The 24,453-nt window shown below is 37.8% G+C and overlaps 1 protein-coding gene across 5 annotated transcripts in view; it reads left to right on the top strand.

Moving 5' to 3' along the window:
• pde4ba (phosphodiesterase 4B, cAMP-specific a) overlaps positions 1–20,212 on the top strand; it is a 142,705-nt gene extending 122,493 nt beyond the window's left edge. For 4 of the 5 annotated variants that reach the window (XM_026264850.1, XM_026264856.1, XM_026264873.1 and 1 more), the window contains 10 exons: positions 6,367–6,479; positions 14,032–14,125; positions 16,421–16,596; positions 16,690–16,788; positions 16,894–17,058; positions 17,152–17,251; positions 17,338–17,492; positions 17,596–17,718; positions 17,847–18,029; positions 18,109–20,212. In XM_026264850.1, the coding sequence (XP_026120635.1) occupies positions 6,367–6,479; positions 14,032–14,125; positions 16,421–16,596; positions 16,690–16,788; positions 16,894–17,058; positions 17,152–17,251; positions 17,338–17,492; positions 17,596–17,718; positions 17,847–18,029; positions 18,109–18,477 (1,577 nt within the window). In that variant the 3' untranslated portion in view covers positions 18,478–20,212. Of the gene's footprint in view, positions 1–6,366; positions 6,480–12,093; positions 13,115–14,031; positions 14,126–16,420; positions 16,597–16,689; positions 16,789–16,893; positions 17,059–17,151; positions 17,252–17,337; positions 17,493–17,595; positions 17,719–17,846; positions 18,030–18,108 lie in introns of those variants that run through there. The other variant, XM_026264879.1, reaches the window with a different exon arrangement.
• Positions 20,213–24,453: the final 4,241 nt, after the last annotated feature.

Raw genomic sequence — 24,453 nt, 5'->3', positions numbered from 1 at the left:
TTTATAAAAAAAACCTTTAATAGTAATGTAATAATGATTGCAAACGTGAAAACCATTGTTACAACTCCAAATATGGCCCTTCTGTTGATATCTGTTGTTGTTTTCTAGCTCTACCAATGTTTACAACTAATTTCTTAAGTCCTGCTATGCTTTTCATGAACTTATTGGGCAAATGTGAGGGGTTTTTTAGCCAGGAGATGCCAGATGTGTGTAACGATGAAGGAGTGTTTTTGACCATAACTGAACAAATGGGTGAAGAATGAGGAGAAGGGTTTGGATCCAGACTGGGCAGGAGTTTTAGACCACTTTGGCTTGGTTCTTTTGTGCCATACCATATCCTATAATTTCACTCTTGGCAGTTATTTTACCCAGGTTTGTTTCTTGATGGAATATGTCTGGAGTAGTTTTAGAGAGGCTGACAGACAGCTCTGTTGATAGAGAGAGAAGAACTGGGGGGCTGTTTTTCAATAGAAAGGCCTTTTAATTTGGGTGGATTTGGCCTGGTCTCTGTCTCTCTCACACCCACACATGGAAATGGGGCCAAGTTTGTGTCACAATCTGGATCGGAAAAATGCTCAGCCCCCAATAACTTATTGCTCATTGGCTGTCCTTTGCCATTTTCTCTTTTAAAAATATGACTTCAAAAGTCTAATGTTTTGTGTGGTCTAACATGCCCAATTCAACAAGCACCCATTTTAACTTCTGCAGAGGACTCCCATTCATGTTGATGGGTCGTCTCAATGCGGTCTTTTCCAGCACTCTTTGTTTATTCAGTGTGTCTGTTGTTGAAGTCCACAGAGCCAAAACAGTGGCTTCTGACTCCTAATGGAAAACATTTTATTTGAACCAGTTTGATGTTTCTCAGAAAATTGCCATGTTGAGACCAAACCACCATAAAATGAAGGCAGGGAATGTCCCACATAGTTCTGTGAGGCTCCACTGTGGCATCTAAAAGTGTGTAACATCTGTTGAGAGAGGTTATTGGACCATAAAATGGCACAGTACCATCAAAATTATCTCTCACTTTGAAAAATGTAAGATCCTCCAATTCTTCTTATAAGCTAATGAAGCTACTGTATTAGTTATACATTGGGTTGTGTGTATGATTCTTTGAAGGTTAAAAAAATTTACAGTATGTCAGAAATTACTGTGACGATCAGCGCTCATAATCCTCCACATTGCTGCATGGTCTGTTGGTCATATTACACTGTGAGGTCCACGCCAGTGTGGGTGTACAGTGGACACAAAGGGGGCGCTCTTGAGTATCTCTATAAAACCTTCAGTACAATGGCAAATAAGACTCTTTATGGTCTTAAGGATTTGACAGATTTGAAGTAAAATATGCACAAACCCAAAGAGAAGTAATTTCAATTGAATTAACCTATTATAACCATATCGCAATAAATATTCTTCCAAAACATCTTTACAGAGAATTTTACCAGTGAGCAAGATGGGAGAAGCTCCACAGAAAAAATACTAGACAAACTATACTTCAAAAGTATGCAAGATAGGAACGCTTATTTTATTATTATTATTATTATTATTATTATTATTATTATTATTATTATTATTATTATTATTATTATTATTATTATTATTTCGAAGTATGTTCTTTTCTTTTTACTGTTAAAAATATGTCTGTCAATAAATAATCATAGTTACTCATTATTACATTATTATCATAAAAACATAATTACTGATCATTTCTGACTGGTCTTTAGAAAGCAAGATTAAATACTAATGAAACTCTCTCTTTCTCACTCTTTCTCACTCTTTCTCAGGTATTTCCCTATTTTATATTACCAGTACATATTTTATAAAGGTTTATAATTCACTATAATAAATAGTTATTAGAATTTAGAAATTATGGTAAAGAGTCAGTCTTCTGATATAGAGTCTCCAATCCCAAATAGCTATATAATTGTTCATATATATATATATATATATATATATATATATATATATATATATATATATATATATATATATATACAAAAAACAAACATCTGAATTGTATAGTTGATGTAATTTAAATTAGATTAAAATTTATGTTTTAATGTTTATTTCCCTTAAATTTGACAAGCCATCAGTTTTTCTCTGCTCACAGAGAGAAACCCATCTGTTACGCTGTTTCACAATGTCCTTTGGCTACAAACAGGCTTCTCCAGAATTTCCCCAACTTTTTCTTTCTTTTCTTTCTCCCTCTCTTCTTACAGTCAAAACCGGGGGAAGTGTTTTCTTAGTAGGTCCATTGAGATTTGAGCTGACGTCAGTCGTCATGCTTCCTCTTTATTGGAAATGCTATAGTTTATCCTTCCACTGCTTGACTAAGTGTTGAAACACGACGCATGATTTCAGGAGGGGCATCGATGAAGGAATGAGAGAAAGAGTGAGAAAGGAATAATGACACATGTAAGCACATGCTCTCAACTAATTCTCAATGCACATCAGGAAGACAGACACACAGCTGTTACCACATCCGACAGCTCACACCTATGCATACAGCGCACAGCCATGGCATTGACACCCTCAAACGACCAGAAGACATGATTTGATATTTGCGATCTGAAGTAACCTCAAATGACACATATGCAAACACAGTTTGTGGCCACAAAACCCAACCTCTCGGTACGCTGATACTTTTTCTTATAACACCACACCTACGCTTGTCTTAAGTGATGCAATTCAATGTCACAAACAAATAGTTGTGCCGAGAAATGATCCATTAAAACTTGTATAGCTGAAGAAAAAAAAAAAAAAAAAACTTTACACATAGGAAATTCATTTACAAATATTTTTTAATTATGCTCATTTACATATAATATAATTTAATATAATTCGACAGTCAAATCTAGACATAGAAATGCTATTTAAATCTACATAATATGTGTCATAGTGTTTGCAATGTTGAGATCACTTGACCGGCTGAATACATATTCGTATTTTTGGTAAATGTAACTGCATGATTAATGTGCATTATTTCATTTATTAATTACTTTTGTTTGTTTATGCATGTGTAATGGCAGCTTATTAGCTGAAACCGGTCCCCTTTTGTTTGTAATTGGATGACCTCATGGTACAGTATGTGGGCAACTGCAGCATGGCCATATGTCCGCATCTTTCCTGGACCATTGCCTCCTTTTTCCGAATCTGCTAGGGCCATCGGCGCTTGTGCGTCTGTCTGTGTTGTTCACGTCTCGAAGGAAGAGAAAGGGAAAAACCCTTCTTACGCACATGTGGTCAGACACCTCACTGGTCCTGTCAAACATGCTTTGCCTCATAATGACAGATTTCAGACCTAAGATGTGTATGCAAATCACCTTTACAGAGCAGTGTATGGATAGAAATGAAAGGAGGAAGAACATTTCAAGAACACTTAAATGATAGACCATAACTATACTTTGCTATAACAAATGAAGTTAACTAAACCTTAATCCATCCATCCATACAGTATATTATAGTATTATTTACATCTGATTTTGTATTATGTCTTTTTTTTCTATTGAACAGATTATTCAATAATAGTTTAGATTGAATTAGATTTAATTGTTTAAAGAAGTCATATGTTACTTTCTTTAAAGATAATTATTTTGTGTAACAGAATACGTTGACATGCTTTAATGTTCAAAAAACACATTATTTTTTAAATACTGCACATTATTGTAGGTCCTCTATGCCCCGCCTCTCTCAAACGCATCATTTTCTACAAAGTTCTGACAAGCGATGTTTGCTCTGATTGGCCAACTGACTTGCTCTGATTCGGCACTGTGATTGGCCGAACACCACAAGCACTTGTCAGAAATGCAACGCCCCTTTCCATAATCGCAAGCTTAATTTGTTTTAAATAAATGTAAAGATTATTTAATAATGTCCTTAGGCGGGACAGACAGTGATGAAGCTCTTATGTGTTTGCAGTACATACCCGCATGATATGACCCCTTAAACTTATTTAAGTATTTTAATGTAAATATTCTCAAAAGCAAAAACTGGATTTAACATTGGTACCTGAGTCTTATCTTGAGACGAGACTGTTAGAGACTTGAGGGTGGTCTCTTGACTTGGGTCAGTAAGCAACCACCTAGCGACCACCCAGAACAGCCTAGCAACCGGATACCAACTCACTACAAACCACAAAGAACACCTCAGCAACCACACACCAGTGCTCTGGCACCCACATGCGCACCCTAGCATTATAGCAGTTTTTCATGGGCAGGAACTATTCACATTTTCTTCAGAAATATAAAAATGTGGTTATGCTTAGCTGTCCTCGTTTAGGTATACAACTGGTTTGGTCCAGTTTTGGGAGAATGTAAATCTTGTTCAGAAAATCCACTTTCCAGCTTTTCGACATTGCCTTGGTGTTGTAGTCTACAGGTACCTCTCCATACGCTTAAAAAAAGAGAAAAAAAAGAATTACCCACACCAAAGAGCTTTTTCTCCTGGTGTTCCGGAGAGCAAATTTGCTTGTGTGGCTTTGAACGTGTGGAGATTAGAGAGAAGTGCCGTCATTCGACAGGGCCCTGCTAAAATTCTGCTGCTGTGTTGTTCTGCAACTAGGAGACCCACCACAGCAAAGTCAGAGGCGCACAAGGGTTCGTCTGTGTCCCAAAGCCACAGGGCACCAATTCACCAAACTCCTCTCTGCTATAAACACATCTATGCTTCAACAAGACCCACACACACAGTTCACGCCTATGCTTCATACATTTCTGTGGCGTGCAAGGAATGATGCAGACCCGTTTACGTACATCTTGACATTAATTCAAGCGCATGATAAAATGTGATGGTGTGTCATTTGTGTCTATGTAAATGTGCTTTTTGCTGCTTTTGTTTCTTTTGTTGTTTATTTGGTTGAACCGTATAGCCTTTTTGGCTTTTTTTAATTTATCTCATTATATTTAAAAGTTTTTTTTTTTCCAAATAGATTTAGAATGTTAAATATAAAAAGCTAAATATTGTAAACATTGAATTAAAATAAAATAAAAAAGAATACAAAGAAGAATATTTCTTTCTTTTCTTTTTTTTCAAAGAAATTTTTTTTTTTCATGCACCAGTATAACAAACAGCAATATTTCCCAATCACACTAGAATTTAAAAGTTTAGAGTCTGTAAGATTTTTTTTTATAGTTTTAGAAAGAAGTTGACCAAATCTGCATTTACTTGAACAGAAATGCAGTAAAACAGTATTATTGTGAAATATTAAGAAAAAAATGTAATTGCTCTATTTTGATATATTTTAAAATGTAACTAATTTTTATGACGACAAAGCTAGCAAATGACATTTCATGTAACATTTATTATTATCAATGTAGAAAACAGCTATGCAGCTTATTTTTTACTTTAATTGATTGATACTTTTTTGTATTATTTGATGAATAGTTACAGTTTAGTAATAGTTTTGTAAAAGTTGTGATCAATTGGATGCTTGCTGAATAAAATATGAATTTCTTCAAAATAAAATTCTACCGACCCCAGACTTATAAACGTTAGCGTACGTTTCATGAAAACTTTTAAATACATGCAAAATACAAAAATGCCATGCAGGGCAAAAGTACAATGAGCATTTTTGAGTTATGCAAATGAATTCGATTCACAGAAATCAAATCTACTAAAGCTTGAAATAAATATGCTAATAAAATGTTTTCTAGAAAATCGCCTTTAGGAAACCTAATGATCTCCTAAAATCAAGATGTAACTTAATTTTATATTGCCTGTGAAATCACTGTAAATATACAGTGAATATTTGTGATTAAATTTAATGCATTTTTGCAAGTTAAAGTGTTTTTCACAGCAAGAATGTGTGCGTTTGTGTGTGTGTGTGTTTACGTACAAGTTTATACAGCGAGCTTTTCAGAGTAACCCCCTTTGTCTCCTCTCTATTGACATCAGAGCCTACAAGAGCCAGAAATTATAAAAAGGGGAAGGGACGAGAGAGAGAGAGAGAAAGAGAGAGAGAGAGAGAGAGAGAGAGAGAGATGCCAAATGGGGCAGTGAAATGAGGAAGCACAGAGCCAAGAGGCTGTATCACCCCACTGCAGCCAACTCTCAGACATGAGTGAGAGTGGCACACAAAGAGAGGGCAACACCAAGAGAGCTAGGAGTTGGTGAGAGGAAGGGGCACAAAGCCAAAGAGGCAGTATCTAGCCACAAGGACCGGGCCAATGAGAGGGAGCGAGCAGAGGGGGAAATCTCTTACAGCTAGCGCTCAGAAGAACCCACTCTCACTCTCTCATACAGTCTGGGAGTGTGTGTGCGTATGCGTGTGTGTGTGCAAGCCCAGGATGAAGGAACGTCTGGCGGGCTGTGCTCGAGTGGCCGTGCAGCAGGATTTTCACGGTGCCCCCGTTTCTGTGTGTCTCTGTCCAGACGAGTCCTACCAGAAGCTGGCCGTGGAGACCATGGAGGAGCTGGACTGGTGTCTGGATCAGCTGGAAACCATCCAGACGTACCGCTCTGTCAGCGACATGGCCTCCAACAAGGTGAGAAGATGCAGCACATCACTTTAAAGAGCTCCTCTTGAAGTTGTAAAAACTCTCAGAGGATGCCTGCACAGTACAGCGTGCTCAAGAACTTTTTCTGATAATTTAGAGTCTGTTTTTGTACGTAGTGCTTTTCTCAACGGCCGCTTTGTGAATGGGGCTATTGAGAGTCGGTCCTTGTGCCAGTTAGCTTGCATTAAAAATTCAGTCTGCTGTTTTCTATCAGTCACCACAATAAGATTTCCGATGGAATCTGTTTGAATATGCAAAAGAGATTTGAAATTCAAAGCTTTATTATGATTTAGTTGTGGTGCGTTTTCCGAGGTATTTGAAGTACAAGGCTTCCTTAGAAATGCCACATCACTTTACAATCACAACAGTCTCACACATTGTCTGTATACATGTGTTAGCAGGTCTTTCTAGCATATTGAACAGGTTTTAGCATGTCTCTTTTCCAGCATGTTTTTCCACACCCCTTTATGTTACTTTGGAAATGCGGTGTACGGCGGTATTCTCTGAAATTGATTTGATTGACAGCTTGGAGCCCAGTTTATATTAACAATGACGTTTAGGAAGTTAAATGTTAACTTTTTATTAGGGGATGTTTTTTTTTTTCTTGTTTTTTTATAGACTTGAATAGATAAACAGCACTTTATTGCATAATCAAAGCAATATGATATACAATATAATTGAATTTGAAACACAAATACCCTATTTCCTTATGAAACGTCTGCTGACAAGCAAATTCTGTCAGTGTTACAGATTAATATATATATTAATATATGTTTCAACCTCTTTTGTTTATCATCCTTTTTGTACTTTTAAATACTATGTGTTGTTTTCAAGTCGCTGTCAGAGTCATCTCATGTGCTCCACTACATACAGTGTGTGTGTGTGTGTGTATCCTGCAGCTGTGACTCAGGTTTCCTGTCTCCTTCCTAAGCTCTAGCCGGGTCCAGACTACAATGGGAGTGAGTTCTGTATGGCAGGGCAAGGCCGCACTCCCTGTTTGTTTCTTCTTCTGTTGACGTCAAACAGGCATACACTGCAGCACAGGGACTTTTACTGTAGACAATAGGGATGAATACACACTAACTCCCGCACACACACTCAGAAGCTCAATCAGACAGATACATGTGCAGGAAAGGGACGGATTTTGCAATGACCCCGGAATTCTTACTGTTAATCATTTTCTTATTCATGAATTTTGGCGTGTTTTCCAGTAAAAGTATCTAAACAGCCTTAAAACATGATAATTTTACTTTTCGTGGAAATATGCATGTTAATGCTTTTTATTAAGATAAAAAAAATGAGATTTGTATTTATTTATTTATTATGTTTTCACTATTTATTTATTTGCATCTGAAGTAAAATGATCAGTCTATGGGTGTGTATATAATTTTACTAGAAAATGATAATGACACGCATCTTTTTTTTCTGTACATGTAGGCAAACAATACAATTCATGAATAAAAATTACAATACATATGCAAGAAAATGGGACATTTACAAAATCTGTTTCTGTGTCATGATTGGCTCAAAACATTCTCATATTCTAGAAGCTTTTGTATTAGTTTGTGCAAATAACACAAAGAAAGCCATCAATCAGACTTGTACAGAGAATACCAGGACGTCTGACCTTTTGCTGCCCTTTTGAACGTCTGTGTCGTCTGATGTGTATTACACTTAGCTGTGTGTGCATGTAAAATCTTAACAGTATCAGCTTCAGGATTTCTCTGCCCACATGTAATATGTATATTCTGTTTCAGTCAACTGGATATTCCAGTAAAGATAAGAGAACTGCACACTCGCTCTTTTTGTTACAGTAAATTGACAAAGTTGTTTAAATAGATACTAAAGTCCATGGCCATGAATCCCCAAATGTAGTCACTGTATCGAACAGTGATGAGAGAAAATATGCTTTATAAAACAAGAACATTTCCTTTTCACAGTATTTTGAAAAGGTTAACTCAAATTGTATCAAATAGAAAATATTTCTTTATTCTATAGTATACAATTAATGTATTTTTTTTTACATTGGTATTCGTATTTAATTTACATTTTGCTTCATTTTTACTCTTTAATTGCTGTTTTTCTCATGAAATTCCTATGGATAAATAAAAATAAAATGTATGTAATGTATTAATATTTGAATTATTATAATAATTCAATCTTATAAATAGAGGGGACAGGTGAAATTGAAGTCCTCAGGAGAAAGATCTAAAAAGCAGGATACTTTAAAAGTTTCCATTTCCTTTGGATGCAGCTTATAAACTTTCTAATTTTTTAAATTATCATTATTGTAACTTGTAAGTGAGGACTTCCTATCGATCTGCATGTTTCCTCTGATGACTTTTAAGAGATCACATCAGTATGCTTTATCTGATTCCAGAGCACTCTTTTTACCCTATAAACTATGTTGCAATGGGGTTAGAGTTCCAGTGTGTGTGTATGTGTGTGTGTGTGTGTGTGTGTGTGTGTCAGAAGGAGGCGGTCCCACGGTGAGAGGGGGAGTGTATACAGTGACACACTCATACACTGAAGGATAGTCAGCGCTCTCAGCTCAAAATTATTCAGTAACGCTATTGCGTCTTTCAAACGTTGCAACTTAAGTCTCAAGAGAGCCAGGGTGACACAGACTCACAGCAAGCAGGACTTAGAAACCTTAACTCACTTAAAATGGGAGCTTGCTACTTAGAGAGGAAAGATCAGAGAAAGATCGGAAAAGTTAACTGCTGGAAAAAGGTGAGCTTCTGTTTTAGACTTTTGCAAGTTGTAAGTGGGCTGTTCATTTTTGTTGAATGTTACTTGGTGGACTTTTTCAAGGACAGAACTGTTTTCTAAAGTATCTCTTTGAACTTTTTATTTCTGAATTCTTACGATAAGTGTGCTTTTTGGGTGAAGAGCGATTTCTTGCAAAGGTTTATTCTTTGCGCAGTGCCTTCTTGTGTTGAGATTAAGACAATGTGAATAAAACAATGTGGTTAGAACCCCTCAGAACAGCTCAGGTGATGCCAAAACTCAGACAACAGATAACTGCTTGATTTTTAACATCCATTTTTATCCACATGGGACATAAACTGGAAATAGTCATCTCCACTGATAATTTATTTTCTTAATGTAGAAAATTAAATTTTCTGTAAAGCTGCTTTGCAAAGATTTAATATTATATTTAATAATATAAGATCTGACATAATATCAGCCAGCCATGTAACATTGAGCTGATGGTCTCAAGCTACTGTAGTGTTAGTTTTTAAAGTTCCTGCATATTTAGTTGACTGTAGACTGAGATCACCGGTATAAGCTTGCATGGAGAATTGCATGGAAACAGTCTGTCAATTTTAAACAGTTGAAGTTCCTTTCTAATCTTAATGGATTTTGAATGTGGATATAATTGGGGCTAAAGCATCTTAAAACGTTTTTTGTCTGTAATATAATAACTACTTATTATTTTACTTCGTCCATTCGTTGATTTTACACAAACACATTTGTGCACATATTGAGAAATTTTGAGGAAGTGAAACGTTGGGCTTGTATCCTCAGGCATTGTTGGTTTGGCACACAAAGAGCTGTTGATTTCTTCATAAGCTTTTATGTCATTATTGATGTTACTGTTCTAATATACCAGAGAACTCGTTTATCATCTCAATGTGCGTCACGGTCTTTCAAAGTCATCTTCCAGAGATCATCATATATCAATCAATGGCTGTTAAGAATTTGCCGATTTTGCAATTATGTGCTTCTCAAGTGACATCATTCAGTGCAACAAAACTCCCACAGTTTCTGACCAAGAAATAAATGGGGGTTTTCCCGACTAGATGATGTACACATGACATTTACTGTAGTGAGAAATAGTAATAATAATTATGATAAAAAAATGATGTGTGACATTTACATACAAGTTTGAATACGGAGAAAGGTGGATATAAGAACACAGATCTCAACTGACAATGGACAGCTGAAAAGTGAAATGTATTTCGATGATTGATTGATTGACTTGTCTGTCCTACATCAGACACACTGGTGCATTAGACAAGGTCATGATGACAGTACAAATTGATTGAACAGTCCACCGGCAAACAGTGTGAGAAATTTTTCTCACTTAATATCTGTGGCTTTATACCGCCCACTAGTGGAGAAAATAAAATAGCATCCAATTGCTGATTATTCTGTTATTAAAAAAAAGAAGCAAAAATTAAAACTTGCATCTAGGTATATAGAAATTATTATGATGTGCATATTTTCTGCCAGTGGGTAGTTGACATGAAATACATTTGGGAAGTTGACGCGTCTGTTGGTGTCACAAACTACTGTATGCTCCATATAAAACAATGTAATTACAAGTTAACTGAGATACTGAAGATAATGTGGAGAAAATATTTACATTTAAATTATGACCTTGTAGGTTTGTTGATGTCGAAAAAAAAGTAAAATGGTGAATCTTGATGTTCATTATGTGTCAACTATCCAGCTTTAATTTCCTAAATATATTAGTTTTTGCTTTTAAATGCATTACACTGATAGAATCGGTTATCTTTAATCATGTGAATGAAGGTCTCTGAGAATGAAATACCCTCCTTTCACCCTTTACTCTTCTCAGAGCAGAAGTAGGCGCACATCCGCCCCCCAACAGCCATGTTTCTCACAGAGCTTAGAGAGAGACACTCACATGGATTTACTGATATGGATGATAAGAATAAATGTGAGCCGCGGAAGGCAGCGCGTCTTTGATATGTCAGAGTTGTTTACAGCTCTGACTAGACGTCTCACGCATTGCTGAGGAACCCCCACTGCAGCATAATGCAGAGATTCTCAGCTATTTTCCATCTTTCTCTTTCCCCCCTCTTTCCCTTTCTCCCTCCCACTCTCTTTTTCTCATGAAGGCGCACAAACACAGACACGCACACACACATTTCACAGTTCGGAGGATCCAAAATCATTGCATGAGTCCTTTTAGCTCCTCAAATCTGAGACCAGCTTCTCTGCATTAAGGGGCGAAAAACAGGCAAATAGATTTTACCAGAAAATACTTTTTCAGTCTTTCTACTTCAAGATTTCATGTTTGACTGAATATTACTCGCTGTTCCTTTGAGCCTATTTATGAAATGTACAAGCAGCTCCTAGGTGTAAATTGTTTTAATGTAAATCCTTTGTGTAATTATGCATCTAGTGTAATGTTCTATTTTATCCATCGTAGGTGAAGATGATGAGGAGAGAATGGTCTGGTCTGCTGGTTTTAGTGGTTTTGGGCACTTTTAAGATTGTCCATTAAGGAAACCAATAGGTTGACCAGCAAAATCATCCAAACACCATCCTAATCCAACAATTGGCTTATTTTCCCCTCATATTCACTAAGGGTTTTCCTTGTCATTGGACTCTGCCCAAAGTGGCTTTATCAAGGACAGCTCATTGATTTTGGCCCTTTGCCTCCCTTTTGCCTCCTCCTCCTGACGAATTGGGGGTTGATTTGGCAGATGTTATTGAGACGCAGTGGTGTCCTCGTGATTCCTGGGCAGCCATCTTTGGAGGCTAGGGAGGGAGGGAGGGAAGCCTCAGTGGCAGCCCATGTCACATGACGCTGTTGCCATGGCGTTGGGATGTTGGTGTAATTGGTGTTTGGATGTAGACGGAGAGGGAGAGAGAGTTGTGGGGGGGTGTTGATGTCACCGAAAAAAGACAAAGAGAGGCAATTATCCAAGTCTCCTCTCCCACCATACTCTACGGTAAAAATAGCACAGAGCTCCATATGAAGCCTCATGCATTATGGGAATGCAATAAAGAAGGTTGACCGAGCCTGAAAGAACCCAGATTTTTCATCGTTCTTACAAGTTGTACTTGATTAGGAATGCCATAAAAGTCGATGAATTGTTCCCAAAAAAGCCAAGGGCGTCCATAAACTCTGTCCTTCTTTACGTGTCTTTTTTTCGCGCTTTCCCCGCATAACAAAGCAGGGGCTCCCCCCTCCTCAGCAATCTCTATGTCAAATCATATGTGCCTGTGGAGTGTGTTGCTGGGGCTGACAGACTCGAGACCGGGGGAGAGACGGGTGAGGGAGGGTGCAAAGCAGAAGGAGAGAGAGAAAGACAGAGCGAGATGATGAGAGAGCGCGAGTGTACTGCAGCAGCGGAGCGGCACTAATCCAGCAGAGGAAGACCCCCCTCCAGCCAGATGAGCATCCCAGTGTTTTTTATCCTTATCCCTCCCTCCCTCTGCTCCACTGTTCCTTCATCTCCTCCATAATTCATTGGCACTTTCAGACACCCCGCTTCGCTTCCAGCTCTGGCCATCGCTCTCCGGATCATCCTCCATCCCAGGACGGTTGTTCCCATCCGCTGTCGGCCCCCGCTCGTATCTGCAGCCATGGACAGTCAACAGCAGAGCGATTCAGCCGAGAGCTGCCGTGAAGACGGCTTGCGTCTTCTTTTTGGCTACTAATCCATACCAAGCAGAGTAGGAGAGGAGAGAAGAGGGGATTTTTCGTTTTTCCCAACTAGAAGAATCCCTTTCGTCTGCCTCTCTCTGGCTCTTTTCCTTCGTGGTATAGGAGTGTGCTGTTGTGGATTTCGGGTGCTTAAATACGATCCAAAATGCCTGAGGCCAATTACCTTCTTTCTGTATCCTGGGGTTACATTAAGGTGTGTATGGCAGCTGCTAAACTGTTATTTGGTCTGCTAATGGAGGTTGGTTTTGGTTCGGTGTTAGTTGGTGGTCTAGAGAGACACTGAGAAGGAAAACCTACAGCAAGTCTCGCTGTGTGGCATCCTGTGCTGGAATGTCTAGATCCACGCTCTATTTTAAGCTGTTCTTTTCAAATGAATCTTTTGTATCTTAGTTAAAATGTTGATTTGGATGTCAAAAGCACAGTTTTGTAGGTTGTTTTTGTGATTTATCCCTTTGTACTAATGAAGCTCAAAAATCAAAGATGTGGCGCAGGATATGGCTGCCGTTTCTGACTTATTTAATTATATATGCATTTGTTTATTTATTTCTTGCTAACATTGCATCTTTTTGGATCCTCATCAGTGCTTTGGGAACATATATTCATACATTATATGTGAAAAAAAAATGCTAAAAAACTAAATTACTTTAAACTTGGCAAGAGTTTAAATGTTTCAGTTTACAAATGAAATTTCAAACAGTGTCTACCTTGTCTCTTGTACTGCAATTATCATTCTTTATGCATAAAAAAAAAACGCTTGCTGTAAGGTAATACAGATTTATTTAAAAACTAGAGAAATGAATGCAATAAAATAAATGCATGCATATTTTAAAAAGTAGATTTAAATATATTAGATATTAAGATTTTTAGAGATGTTAGGTGTTAATATGTTAAATAACATTTTTATATAATTTCTATTTATTATTATATTAATTTGGTCATATTTAACATTTGGTACCCCATAACACATTGTGATATTTTTTGTAAATGCATGACCGAATAAAGGAATAAAAATAAAAATAAATCTGGAAAAATGTCAACCTTACGGAAAATTCACTGTTGAACTTTTTTGGGTTTACATGACTAATGGTTCTCCCTCTTTATCTTTTCCAGTTCAAGAGAATGTTGAACAGGGAGCTGACGCACCTCTCTGAGATGAGCAGATCTGGCAATCAGGTGTCGGAGTTCATCTCTAACACCTTCCTAGGTAATCACACACAAATCCACTCTTACGCTAAAACACCCACAGTCATCGCTAAACATTGGCTATATACAGTATGCGCCATTGTGGATTCAATTTGGGCTGCGTCATTTCCAGAGCTGAACTGCGGTTTAGACTCACTGATGCTGTATTTCGAAAAGCTATGCAAACCAAAAAAGTCAATTCATTAGTTGTGAAAGTATTGTACATTAAATGCAGTTCAAAGGTTCATTTTGTTTGTGGAATGCCGTGAGATGGCATCAGACTTTAGTTTCTGCATGAGGAGAGAGATCCCCAATGCAGCAGTTGGAAAAGAGGAAGGGGAGGGTGGAAAGGAGAGAGCAGAGTCAGGGGAGGGAGAGAGAGATGGAGGGGGATGGGATCCTGCTGTTAAGCATTTCTGATGGTGGAACCCCCAGCACGGAACATCCAGGCAAGAGAACCTGTGACTCATCCAGCTCCTGTGTTCTTATCGCATGCCCCATCTAAACACATAAACACTCATGTTCCTTGCCGCAGTGGGAGGCTTCATTTCACTGCAAAAAAATACTTTTAAATCAGTATTTAGGTCTTGTTTACTAAAAAAATTGGTAAATATTTACAATAACAATTACATTTACTTTTAGAAAATTTGTATGAAATATTATAAGACATAATACATTAGAAGTCATTATAATTTAATAATTTTTATCCATCCAAATCCATTATGGTAAAAAAAAGAGACATTTTTGCATGATAAAAAGGCAAAAATATAGATTTAAAAAATGTTTTTGCAGTGGAAATTTGAAATTTTGATTACAAAAATCTGCAAATAAATATTGGTGTCCATTCTGATGGTGTACAACTTTGTGTTCAGATTATTTTCGGGACTAAAATTGGTTACATTTTCCTGGGATTAAATGTTAGCTGTGAAACCTCTGTGCGCTGTCACGTGTGACTGCTGTCTTTATGCCACTGCGATTTCGCTGTCTGCACCAAAACGTGCGAGTTTAGCAGAGATGAGATTAAATCTGACCCGGACATAATGTTCCTTTTTCTTTCTTTTTCTGAAATCTTGGATGTGAGCACATGGTCTGTACATGTGGCTTGTCTTTGGTTGTTTGCTTTTTTTATATTAGAAGGAGACATGGAGTGACATGTGACAGAGTCCTGCAAGGAACGAGGCTCTGGTGGATGTTTGTGAGAAAACAAGCAAATTGGCTATAATGAGCACTGCGAATGTTCTGTGGAATCAGATAGTAGGCATTTTCTATTGATCAAGCATCTTTACCGCAAGAGAAGGAGGCTTTTGAGATGAAAGGGAAACAAGTACTCCCTCAGCCCTGTCCCTTTCCATTCTGTCATCATAATAGGGTGCCTCGCATTTCTTCACTCAGGATATAAGCCCATCTGAATGACTGCGGTGCTGCTTATGGCACAGATTCATGTTTAACAGAGACATACGAGTGATGAGGATAATGACTGTAATGAATTAACCAACCCTCATATTTCACCTCCTCTCACTCCCCATCAAGCCAGCAGCTATTACCAGGTGTTATCACAGTCTTTCAGCGACATGCCAGAGCTTTACGGCAAGAGGGAACAATGTTATCTGCAGTAATTGAGAAAGTGAGAATAGGAATTCAGTCCACTCATGGCCTGTGGCTCCTTGGGAGAGTTTGGATTAGCATTTCTACATGAGAAAATCCCTAATATGAAGGTTTATGGCATTTTTGCCCCAGAGATATACCCTTACTCTGCCGCCATTTTTTTTTTTTTTTTTGTCAATTGATAACTCCAGAGGGTTGACCCTTGGAGATGCCATATGAAGCAGACTCGGGCTCCATGCAGTTTGTTGACAGGTCTGTCACAGTGAAAATGGGGAGTGGAACTGGAGGAGGAGGAAAGGAGGGGCAGGCCCTGCTTGAATAGCTCAATGGCAGAGACGCTGTGATTTGGGTGTCTGTTCTGCTGTTTGAGTGCAGCTATTCAGCTATGGCACTGCACCTGGGCCAAAGGCGTCTACTTGCGTCACTAAAGGGAAACACGATCCATGGCCACCGGTTTCCCAACAATGAGTTTTTGTGCGGGCATGTATGTGCCTCATCTGTGTGTAAACTACAATGAAGAGATTGAATAATCTGGAATGTGATCTGCCAACAACTGACACAGTTATGCATGATCTGTATAAAGAGATTTGAGGACCGTCTCGGTTTCGTGGCTAACAAATGTTCGTTTTTCGCATTGTCTGTGGAAATTTAGTAACAACCAGGAAAGAGACCAAAATCGTTCTTATCAATTGTTTTTTGCTGTTTCTCACAGAAAAGCAGAATGATGTGGAGATTCCCTCGCCTACACTTAAAGCCCGCGAGAAGAAGAAAAAGCAGCAGTTGATGACTCAGATCAGTGGTGTGAAGAAAGTATCTCACGGGCCCAGCCTCAACTCTGGCATCGCTCGCTTCGGCGTCAAAACTGACAAAGAGGATTTACTGTCAAAAGTAGGTAGAAGATTGGCTAATACTTTAGAGCTCTTAGGTGTGTTCACCTGAACATTTCTGTTGATCTCATTCCTTTGTGTCTTCTCTTTCCAGGAATTAGAAGACCTGAATAAATGGGGCCTGAACATCTTTACAGTTTCAGAGTATTCTCACAACCGGCCTCTCACTTGCATTATGTACGCCATTTTCCAGGTCAGTTCTTCCTCCAGCCTTTCTTTTGATTTTGACCTTCAACATTTTGCAACAAAAACGTCATATCGTTCAAGATTGTAATAATATTGCTTCCTTTTGTAACAGGAACGAGACTTGCTTAAGACATTTAAGATCCCGGCAGATACTTTTGTGATGTACATGATGACCCTTGAGGATCATTACCACCAAGATGTGGCCTATCATAACAGCCTTCACGCTGCTGACGTGGCCCAGTCAACTCACATTCTGCTCTCCACACCTGCTCTCGATGTAAGAACGCTTCCCTTCAGGTGCAATTTTCAGAGTTTTCCTTCAAAGGATATCAGATATCTCACCATTTTTATTTCAATTTGTCCCAAACAGGCTGTGTTCACGGATCTTGAGATCTTGGCAGCCATTTTTGCCGCAGCTATTCATGATGTGGACCATCCTGGAGTTTCAAACCAGTTCCTCATCAATACAAGTGAGTGTTCTCAATTCCCACCCTACTATCAGTATAATGTTTATGGGGACACTTAAATTAATTGCGCATTTGCTCATTTCTTACAGACTCTGAGTTAGCGCTCATGTATAACGATGAGTCGGTTTTGGAGAACCACCACTTAGCCGTGGGCTTTAAACTTCTCCAAGAGGACAATTGCGACATCTTCCAGAACCTCACTAAGAAACAGAGGCAGTCACTCCGAAAGATGGTCATCGACATGGTGAGGTTCTTCACTTCCTTCCTTTCTTTTAGGCCATCTGCTTTCAGTTACATTGCAATGATGTATATGCTAACATGTATTGTTTAATGTCTCCTTTTAATAGGTACTTGCCACAGACATGTCTAAGCACATGAGCTTACTGGCCGATCTAAAGACCATGGTAGAGACGAAGAAAGTGACAAGCTCAGGAGTTTTACTTCTGGACAACTACACAGACAGGATACAGGTACACATCTTTCTGTTCCTCTTCCCACTGGAAAATCCGATGATTGCGTGAACTCCAGCTGAGATGATTCAGATAAATTAGAGGAGCGTGATGAACTGCAGTTGTCTAAAATTGTGACGTTACTTCAGGTCTTGAGGAACATGGTTCACTGCGCCGATCTGAGCAATCCCACCAAGTCTCTGGAGTTGTACCGGCAGTGGACCGACCGCATTATGGACGAGTTCTTTCACCAGGGTGACAGAGAGAGGGAGCGTGGCATGGAGATCAGCCCCATGTGTGACAAACACACTGCCTCAGTAGAGAAATCACAGGTTAGTAACTGTCTGAGATGCAACGGTCTCATGAAGTACCATATTTGAAGTACAACATCTAACGCATTTTTCTCTTCAGGTGGGTTTCATTGACTATATCGTCCACCCGCTGTGGGAAACCTGGGCCGACTTGGTGCATCCGGATGCCCAGGATATCCTGGACACGCTGGAGGATAATCGGAACTGGTACCAGAGCATGATCCCCCAGAGCCCTTCCCCACCCTTCTACCAGCCCGACAAAGAAGGCAACGGTGGGAGTTCAGGGCCTGACAAGTTCCAGTTTGAGCTCACGCTAGAGGAAGAGGACTCAGAAGGCACGGAAAAAGATGAACAGAGCCAGGGTGACGATGAAGAGGATGTGGAAGAAGAAGAAGACAGAGAGGAAGAAATGGAGTCCACTACACACATCCAGATAGTTACTGAAGACGCCTCACCTGTCGACACATAGGACTTGGCGTCTCTTAATAGGCGGTAGCTGTTTTTTCCCTTGCGAGAGGAGCAATCCTGCAGTTGATGCTTTTGAAAAAGCCCACATGGGGTGCTTTTTTAGGCCCTCGTGGGAGGAGGATGTCTTGCCCTCCTTGCACTTACGTTTGGAGACAGATTGGTAGGAGCTCTCAGGAAATAAATGCTGCAGACATTTTGGACCTGAACAATTGACAGGCGACTTTGATAAACATGAAGGATTGGGGCCAACGTGGACAGTTTATTTGTTTGTTTACCTGGTGGTGAGGAGTAGACACTACTGAGAGGATTTCTCTTTTTTTTTTTTTGTACCAACACAAACTTTTTGTAAAGCTATGGGTGTGTGACGAGGTCAAACTACTGAAGAACAAGTATTTGTAAAGAGAGAAACTGTTTACTTTTCTGTACCATTTGTCTAAAGACTGTGTGCCTTTTTACTATTGTCCTTTTAATAGTCTTTTATTTATTGAACACGTTTTAGTATAACTGTACGTTGAGATGTTTTTTGGTTTTCTTAAGCAAACCAGACCGAACATGCAGAATTGTTTTATATCTACTGGAGAGAGAACTTAGTGTCTTCCTTTGTTTGGCAATATAACTTAATAATCCAAACATCTGACAAACGATCAGAAAACCAAGAAATGATGACAGAGGCACTTTCTGTTTAGTCTAGCTACATGTGTGTTGTGCTTTTTAAATATGTGCACAAACTCTGTTTATTTGGATCCATACATCATCCCATCCACATTAGGGTAAAAAATTTTGTTAGATAAATGCATTGTTGCACAAAAAACTTTAAATACCCTTAAATATGAAGACCCACCCCTGCCCCTTCTAAAAATCCAATCACTAGGGCTCTCATAATGTACAAATTCAGAGGGGAAGCCAAAGCTATATTCACTTAAATATTAATTTGCTTTCGACTCATCATAATAGTCTTCCTTACTGCAGTCATTGTTCATTCTTCCCATCATATTTCAGACACACAGAGTAAAAGCAGTCTGAACTAGCTTTTGTAGCTTTTTTACACACTTTGATACAGAACATTTCCTCACTTGTCTTCTAAAAAAAATGTTTTATCTCTTATCATGATTGGCTCACTTTTGACACAGATAAAAAATAAACATTGACGTAAACTGATTTCCTTCCCCATCCCACAAAACACCAAGATATGATAAAAACAAAACTACGATTTGAAACCTCTAACATTTCTCTCTAGTATTTTAACAGTTTCACTTTTCAGATTTCAACATGCCAGTTTTATAATGAATCTATTGAGCATTGTCATCTTATACATTTAATCACCATTAACGTTTAAGTTTGTGTGTAGTTCATTCTTTGAGGTACTTTAACTACCTTACACGCAAAGTCTCAACAGTGGAAACAGTTAATGGCCAAAGTAGCATGCAAATGTATGTTTGTGCGCACATATATATGTCTATACATTACTGTGTTTGTGTGTGCAAGCGTCCTTCAGGTCGCTTGATCACCAGCCCGCGCTTTTCACAACCCCTTCCATTCACTTAGTTTATATGCGTTCAGATTGGTCCTCTACTGTTTATAACAGTGTATTTATTACCGGTAACTGTACATATGAAATAATGTTTCTTTGTAAATGGATTAATTTATATGCACTTGCATTACCTAAAACTGGTGGTGTTTCTTGTGTAGTGGGCTCTTGGACTGAGTCTGTTTTATTTAGTAATATTGTTTTTGTTTTAATATAAATAAATATATATTATATATACTATGTATGAATATATTGCACAATTTTCAACTGCCCAGAAAAGTAGCCTATGAGACACGCGACCCATTGGTAACGGGGAGAGTCTGTAGATAAGACATAAATGCATACTGTAGACATCTGTCAGATATTAGAAGCTTTGTGTATCACTGTTTGGTGTAACATCGATAAATCAGTATCTCACGAGATTCTGCACAAAATGTGGCCCTGAAATATATACAACATTTTGAATGGAGATTGCTAAAAACGGCTCAGAAGTAGCCTGTAAATGCACATTTACAGGAGAGGAATTGGTCACCAACGTCACAATCTCTGAACAACAATGTGAAATCGATATAATTACTAAAATGTGATCCTCTGTAATTATTTGTGCTAATGTGAACTATTTTTCTGACCTTGTTAGCGGTTTTGAAATTCAAATTGTCAGTATAACTTTGTTAATCTATGTTTGAGATCTTTTGGTCCGATTTGCGTCCAAAAGGATTAAACAGAATTAGTGCTATCTGCATGAGGGATGAGTTTTTATCGTCTGGTTATCCCACATTGTTGCAGGTGAATATTTAATGTTACACACAATGTATGGTAATAATATTGTATATTGTGTTCAATAAAATCTGAAGCTACTTTTCTATAAAGTGATTAAAGACAAAGCATGATATAATCTATGTGTTAATCTCATTATTCATTGCTTTTATGTTACATTAATTCTATTTAAATATCTTGTACATTTTTACTGATTCTAACAATATAATACAAAATAATATAACAGTAAAAAGATAAATAGATGCAATAAATACAAAACCTTTTACTTTAACGACATCATATGAGCATCTTTCAGAATTTGCCATGATTTCTTACATTAAAGTCAGCTTTTTTTAAAGAAATTAATTATTTCATTAAGGATGGGTGCATTTTATTGATTACAATTGACAGTAAATATATTTAAAGTTTTATATAATAAAAAAATAAAACATTTCAAATAAATACTGTTCTTTCGAACTTTCTATTGCTGAAAGAATCCTGGTGGAAAAAAGTATCAAGGTTTCTGCAAAAGTATTAAGCAGCACAACTGCTTTCACTGATAGTAATAAGGGATTCTTTTAAATTATATTATAAATAATATTTCATAATATTGCAGTTTATTTATTTTTTTACATCAAATAAGTTCAGCCTTAGCATAAGTGACTTCATCAAAAACATAAAAAATCTGAATAGCAGCTTTATATATTAAAGACAAATAAAAAATATATGAAGTGCTATGTGAAAACCTGAACCTTGATCTTAAATGAGGCCATCAGATTTGCATTTGAACCCTTTGTGTGCTCGATTTGTTTGAAGCTGAATCCAGTGTGACAGGTCACATCGCATCCAGTGAATATCAGTCCTGTTCTGTTCCTCCAGCTAAGTCAGCCCTCAAATGACACAGTCCCGAGTGAAATCTCTTTGTGGGAATCATTTTGAAGCCTTTTACCCAGAATCTCAAGAATTTATGTGAGTCAAGAAGAAAGGTAAAGTGAGAGAGTCAGAGAAACATGTGCCATTTCAGGCCAGGATACTTCTCATTTCATTTTCAAATATATATATATATATATATATATATATATATATATATATATATATATATATATATATATATATATATATATATATATATATAAGCTAAAGAGTAGGCAAATCTTGACCTGTATGCATTTATGCATGGTTCCAGTATGCACTGATTCCAGATGTTTATAAGAGAAACATACGGTAAAATGCCTGCCATAAAATAACCAAGTAAGGCCACATGGAGACATATTCAAGAACCTTGCTGTAATGCAAGCAATCAACAAATGTTATGACTTTGAGTTATTACTGATAAATGCAAGTGGGAGTACCATATATTGCAGGACTTCCAAGGCTATGGATAACTAAGGGTTTGGAAACATCATGCAGAGTGCTCGAAGAACCCCCTGAGAGTGTTACCCTTGTAAATGAAGGCTGTTAATCAGTCTCATGATGGCTAGGCAGAGCTATTTTTAACCTCTAACAAATAAGGAGAAGAGACTGGTGACAGTCTTTCTCCTTGTGAGTTGCTGTGTCTCAGCCTGCTCACCAAAATCAATTTTAAAATGAAATCCATAAAACACTCAAACACGTACCAACACAAATGTGTGTGTGCATATACAAACAGACTTAAACACACACCAATGTGGGGAATATTTGGGTGGTTTAGTCACAACAGTAGGTTAGAAATATTGCATATTATGCCTTAATCATTTTGTGCGTGTGATCAAAATGCTACCAGGGCAAATAGGTGGCTAATTGACATGAATTTGTTCAGTTTTATTCATATGATCTTCTTAGGCGCCATTGACAATTTCGGTTTTGGAGTGGACTATATATACATACATACATACATACATACATATATATATATATATATATATATATATATATATATATATATATATATATATATATATGTATGTATGTATTTTTAATTCTAAAATATATGTGAGTTTAAAAACATGAGGCACAGCACAATGGGATGAAACTTTCAGCTTGATAAAGGAAAAACTGAGGGGTCTAAAGATATTCAGTTTCCATTCTTCTTGGAAATTTCCCATCTGGAGTCAGACAAGGGGTTTGGTGAGAACTCCTTGTTTCACTCTTTATTGCTGTGACAAATTTGGAAACCACCCCCAGTGACAGGTCTAGAGCATCAAAATGGCCAGAAACAGCCGTGTCTTTCAAAATGGTCCATTTAGACTTGTGGATTCAAAACAGCCTTACACAGAGAGAGCTTTCTTCTGTTCTGTCTGGACGGCAAAATTACATTGCTCCTCTTTCTTCATCTCCCCTTCCTCCCTCACTCACTCTCTGTTTGATGTACTTAACCAGAGAGCGCTACGAAATTCATTTTCCACACTCATTAGTTGCGGGTCAGCAGTGCTCCCTCACTAAGCTCTCATGCGGCAGCTGTCTAGGCTTTCAGCACTGATGGCGTGTCAGAGGAGATTTTTTTCCAGTCTGCATGCTGGTTGGTTGATTTATTTGATTGCTTGTTCACAGCTGCACAGCAGCCCAAGACATCATCCCTTATTAGAAACAATGAAGGAGTTTACGAGCAGCCTAATACAAAACGGCAAAAACGATTGAAATAAGAGATGTGTGGATGTTTTGCTGTCTTTAAATAATGAATTGAAAAACCTAGATAAATTAAAACAGCTAATCACTTACTGTACAGTGTGTTATTTAATTAAACTCTTTATTTGCAATAACTGTTGACCAAAACAATGGATTTATATTAGTGTACCTGATTCATTCATTCTATCTAAACATTTTGTTAAACAAAAGGTTAAACGTGAAATCTTAACTTTTATAGTTCAGACAGGAACCATTTTGGCAAGTTTACTTTAGTTTATTGAACACAATTTATCTTTGGCGGTATTGTTTCTTATCGGGGTTCTTACTCCCAGAATAATTGAACATACAAGAGCTTTAACATTAACCCCTTGGTACCATGAATTTAGAAATACATAACAGTTAAGACTTTTCATAAGTCTTTAAAGCAAACAGTGATAATCATGTGGATGTTGCAGTGGTACGTCTATCCTATAGCCTGGTTATGAAGATGTGTGTCTCTCAGCAGTGAGGTCCATACCAGCTAAGATTTTGGAAGCCTTAGTGATCTGAAACAAAGAAGACGACAACCAGAAGGTGGGCAGTAATGTGCTCATGCATATAATGGGGAGGGAGGGAGGGTTGTGAGCCGTTGAGCATTCTTACCGAGCAGTAGTGCCACGTATACATATGTCCCGTGTCTAATAGGAGAGTGGTAGTGATTGGAGCGATTTGACAGCTGACCGCATCACCTGTTCACAGCCTTGCCTCCGTGGCCTGACTGAACATACGCTACACTTGATTAGCAGAACATTCTGTCATCAAAAATCAAAATTAATGTTTATCCATCCATCCTTTCATTCATTCATGCATTTATTTATTTATTTACTTACTTACTTACAGTCACCAAAGACAGATTCGCAAATAACCTGCCTGATCTATCTCAACGGCTATTTGTACCCAAAAATACACAAGAATTAGACGAAATGACTGACAACATGGGCACTATTTTCTCTAATACATTAGAAGCTGTTGCCCCCATCAAATTGAAAAAGGTTAGATAAAAACTTACTGTGCCATGGTATAACAGTAATACTCACTCTCTCAAGAAAG

This window comes from Carassius auratus, chromosome 6, assembly GCF_003368295.1.
Source record: "Carassius auratus strain Wakin chromosome 6, ASM336829v1, whole genome shotgun sequence".
NCBI lineage: Eukaryota > Metazoa > Chordata > Actinopteri > Cypriniformes > Cyprinidae > Carassius > Carassius auratus.
This window is presented reverse-complemented; position numbering and strand designations above follow the sequence as displayed.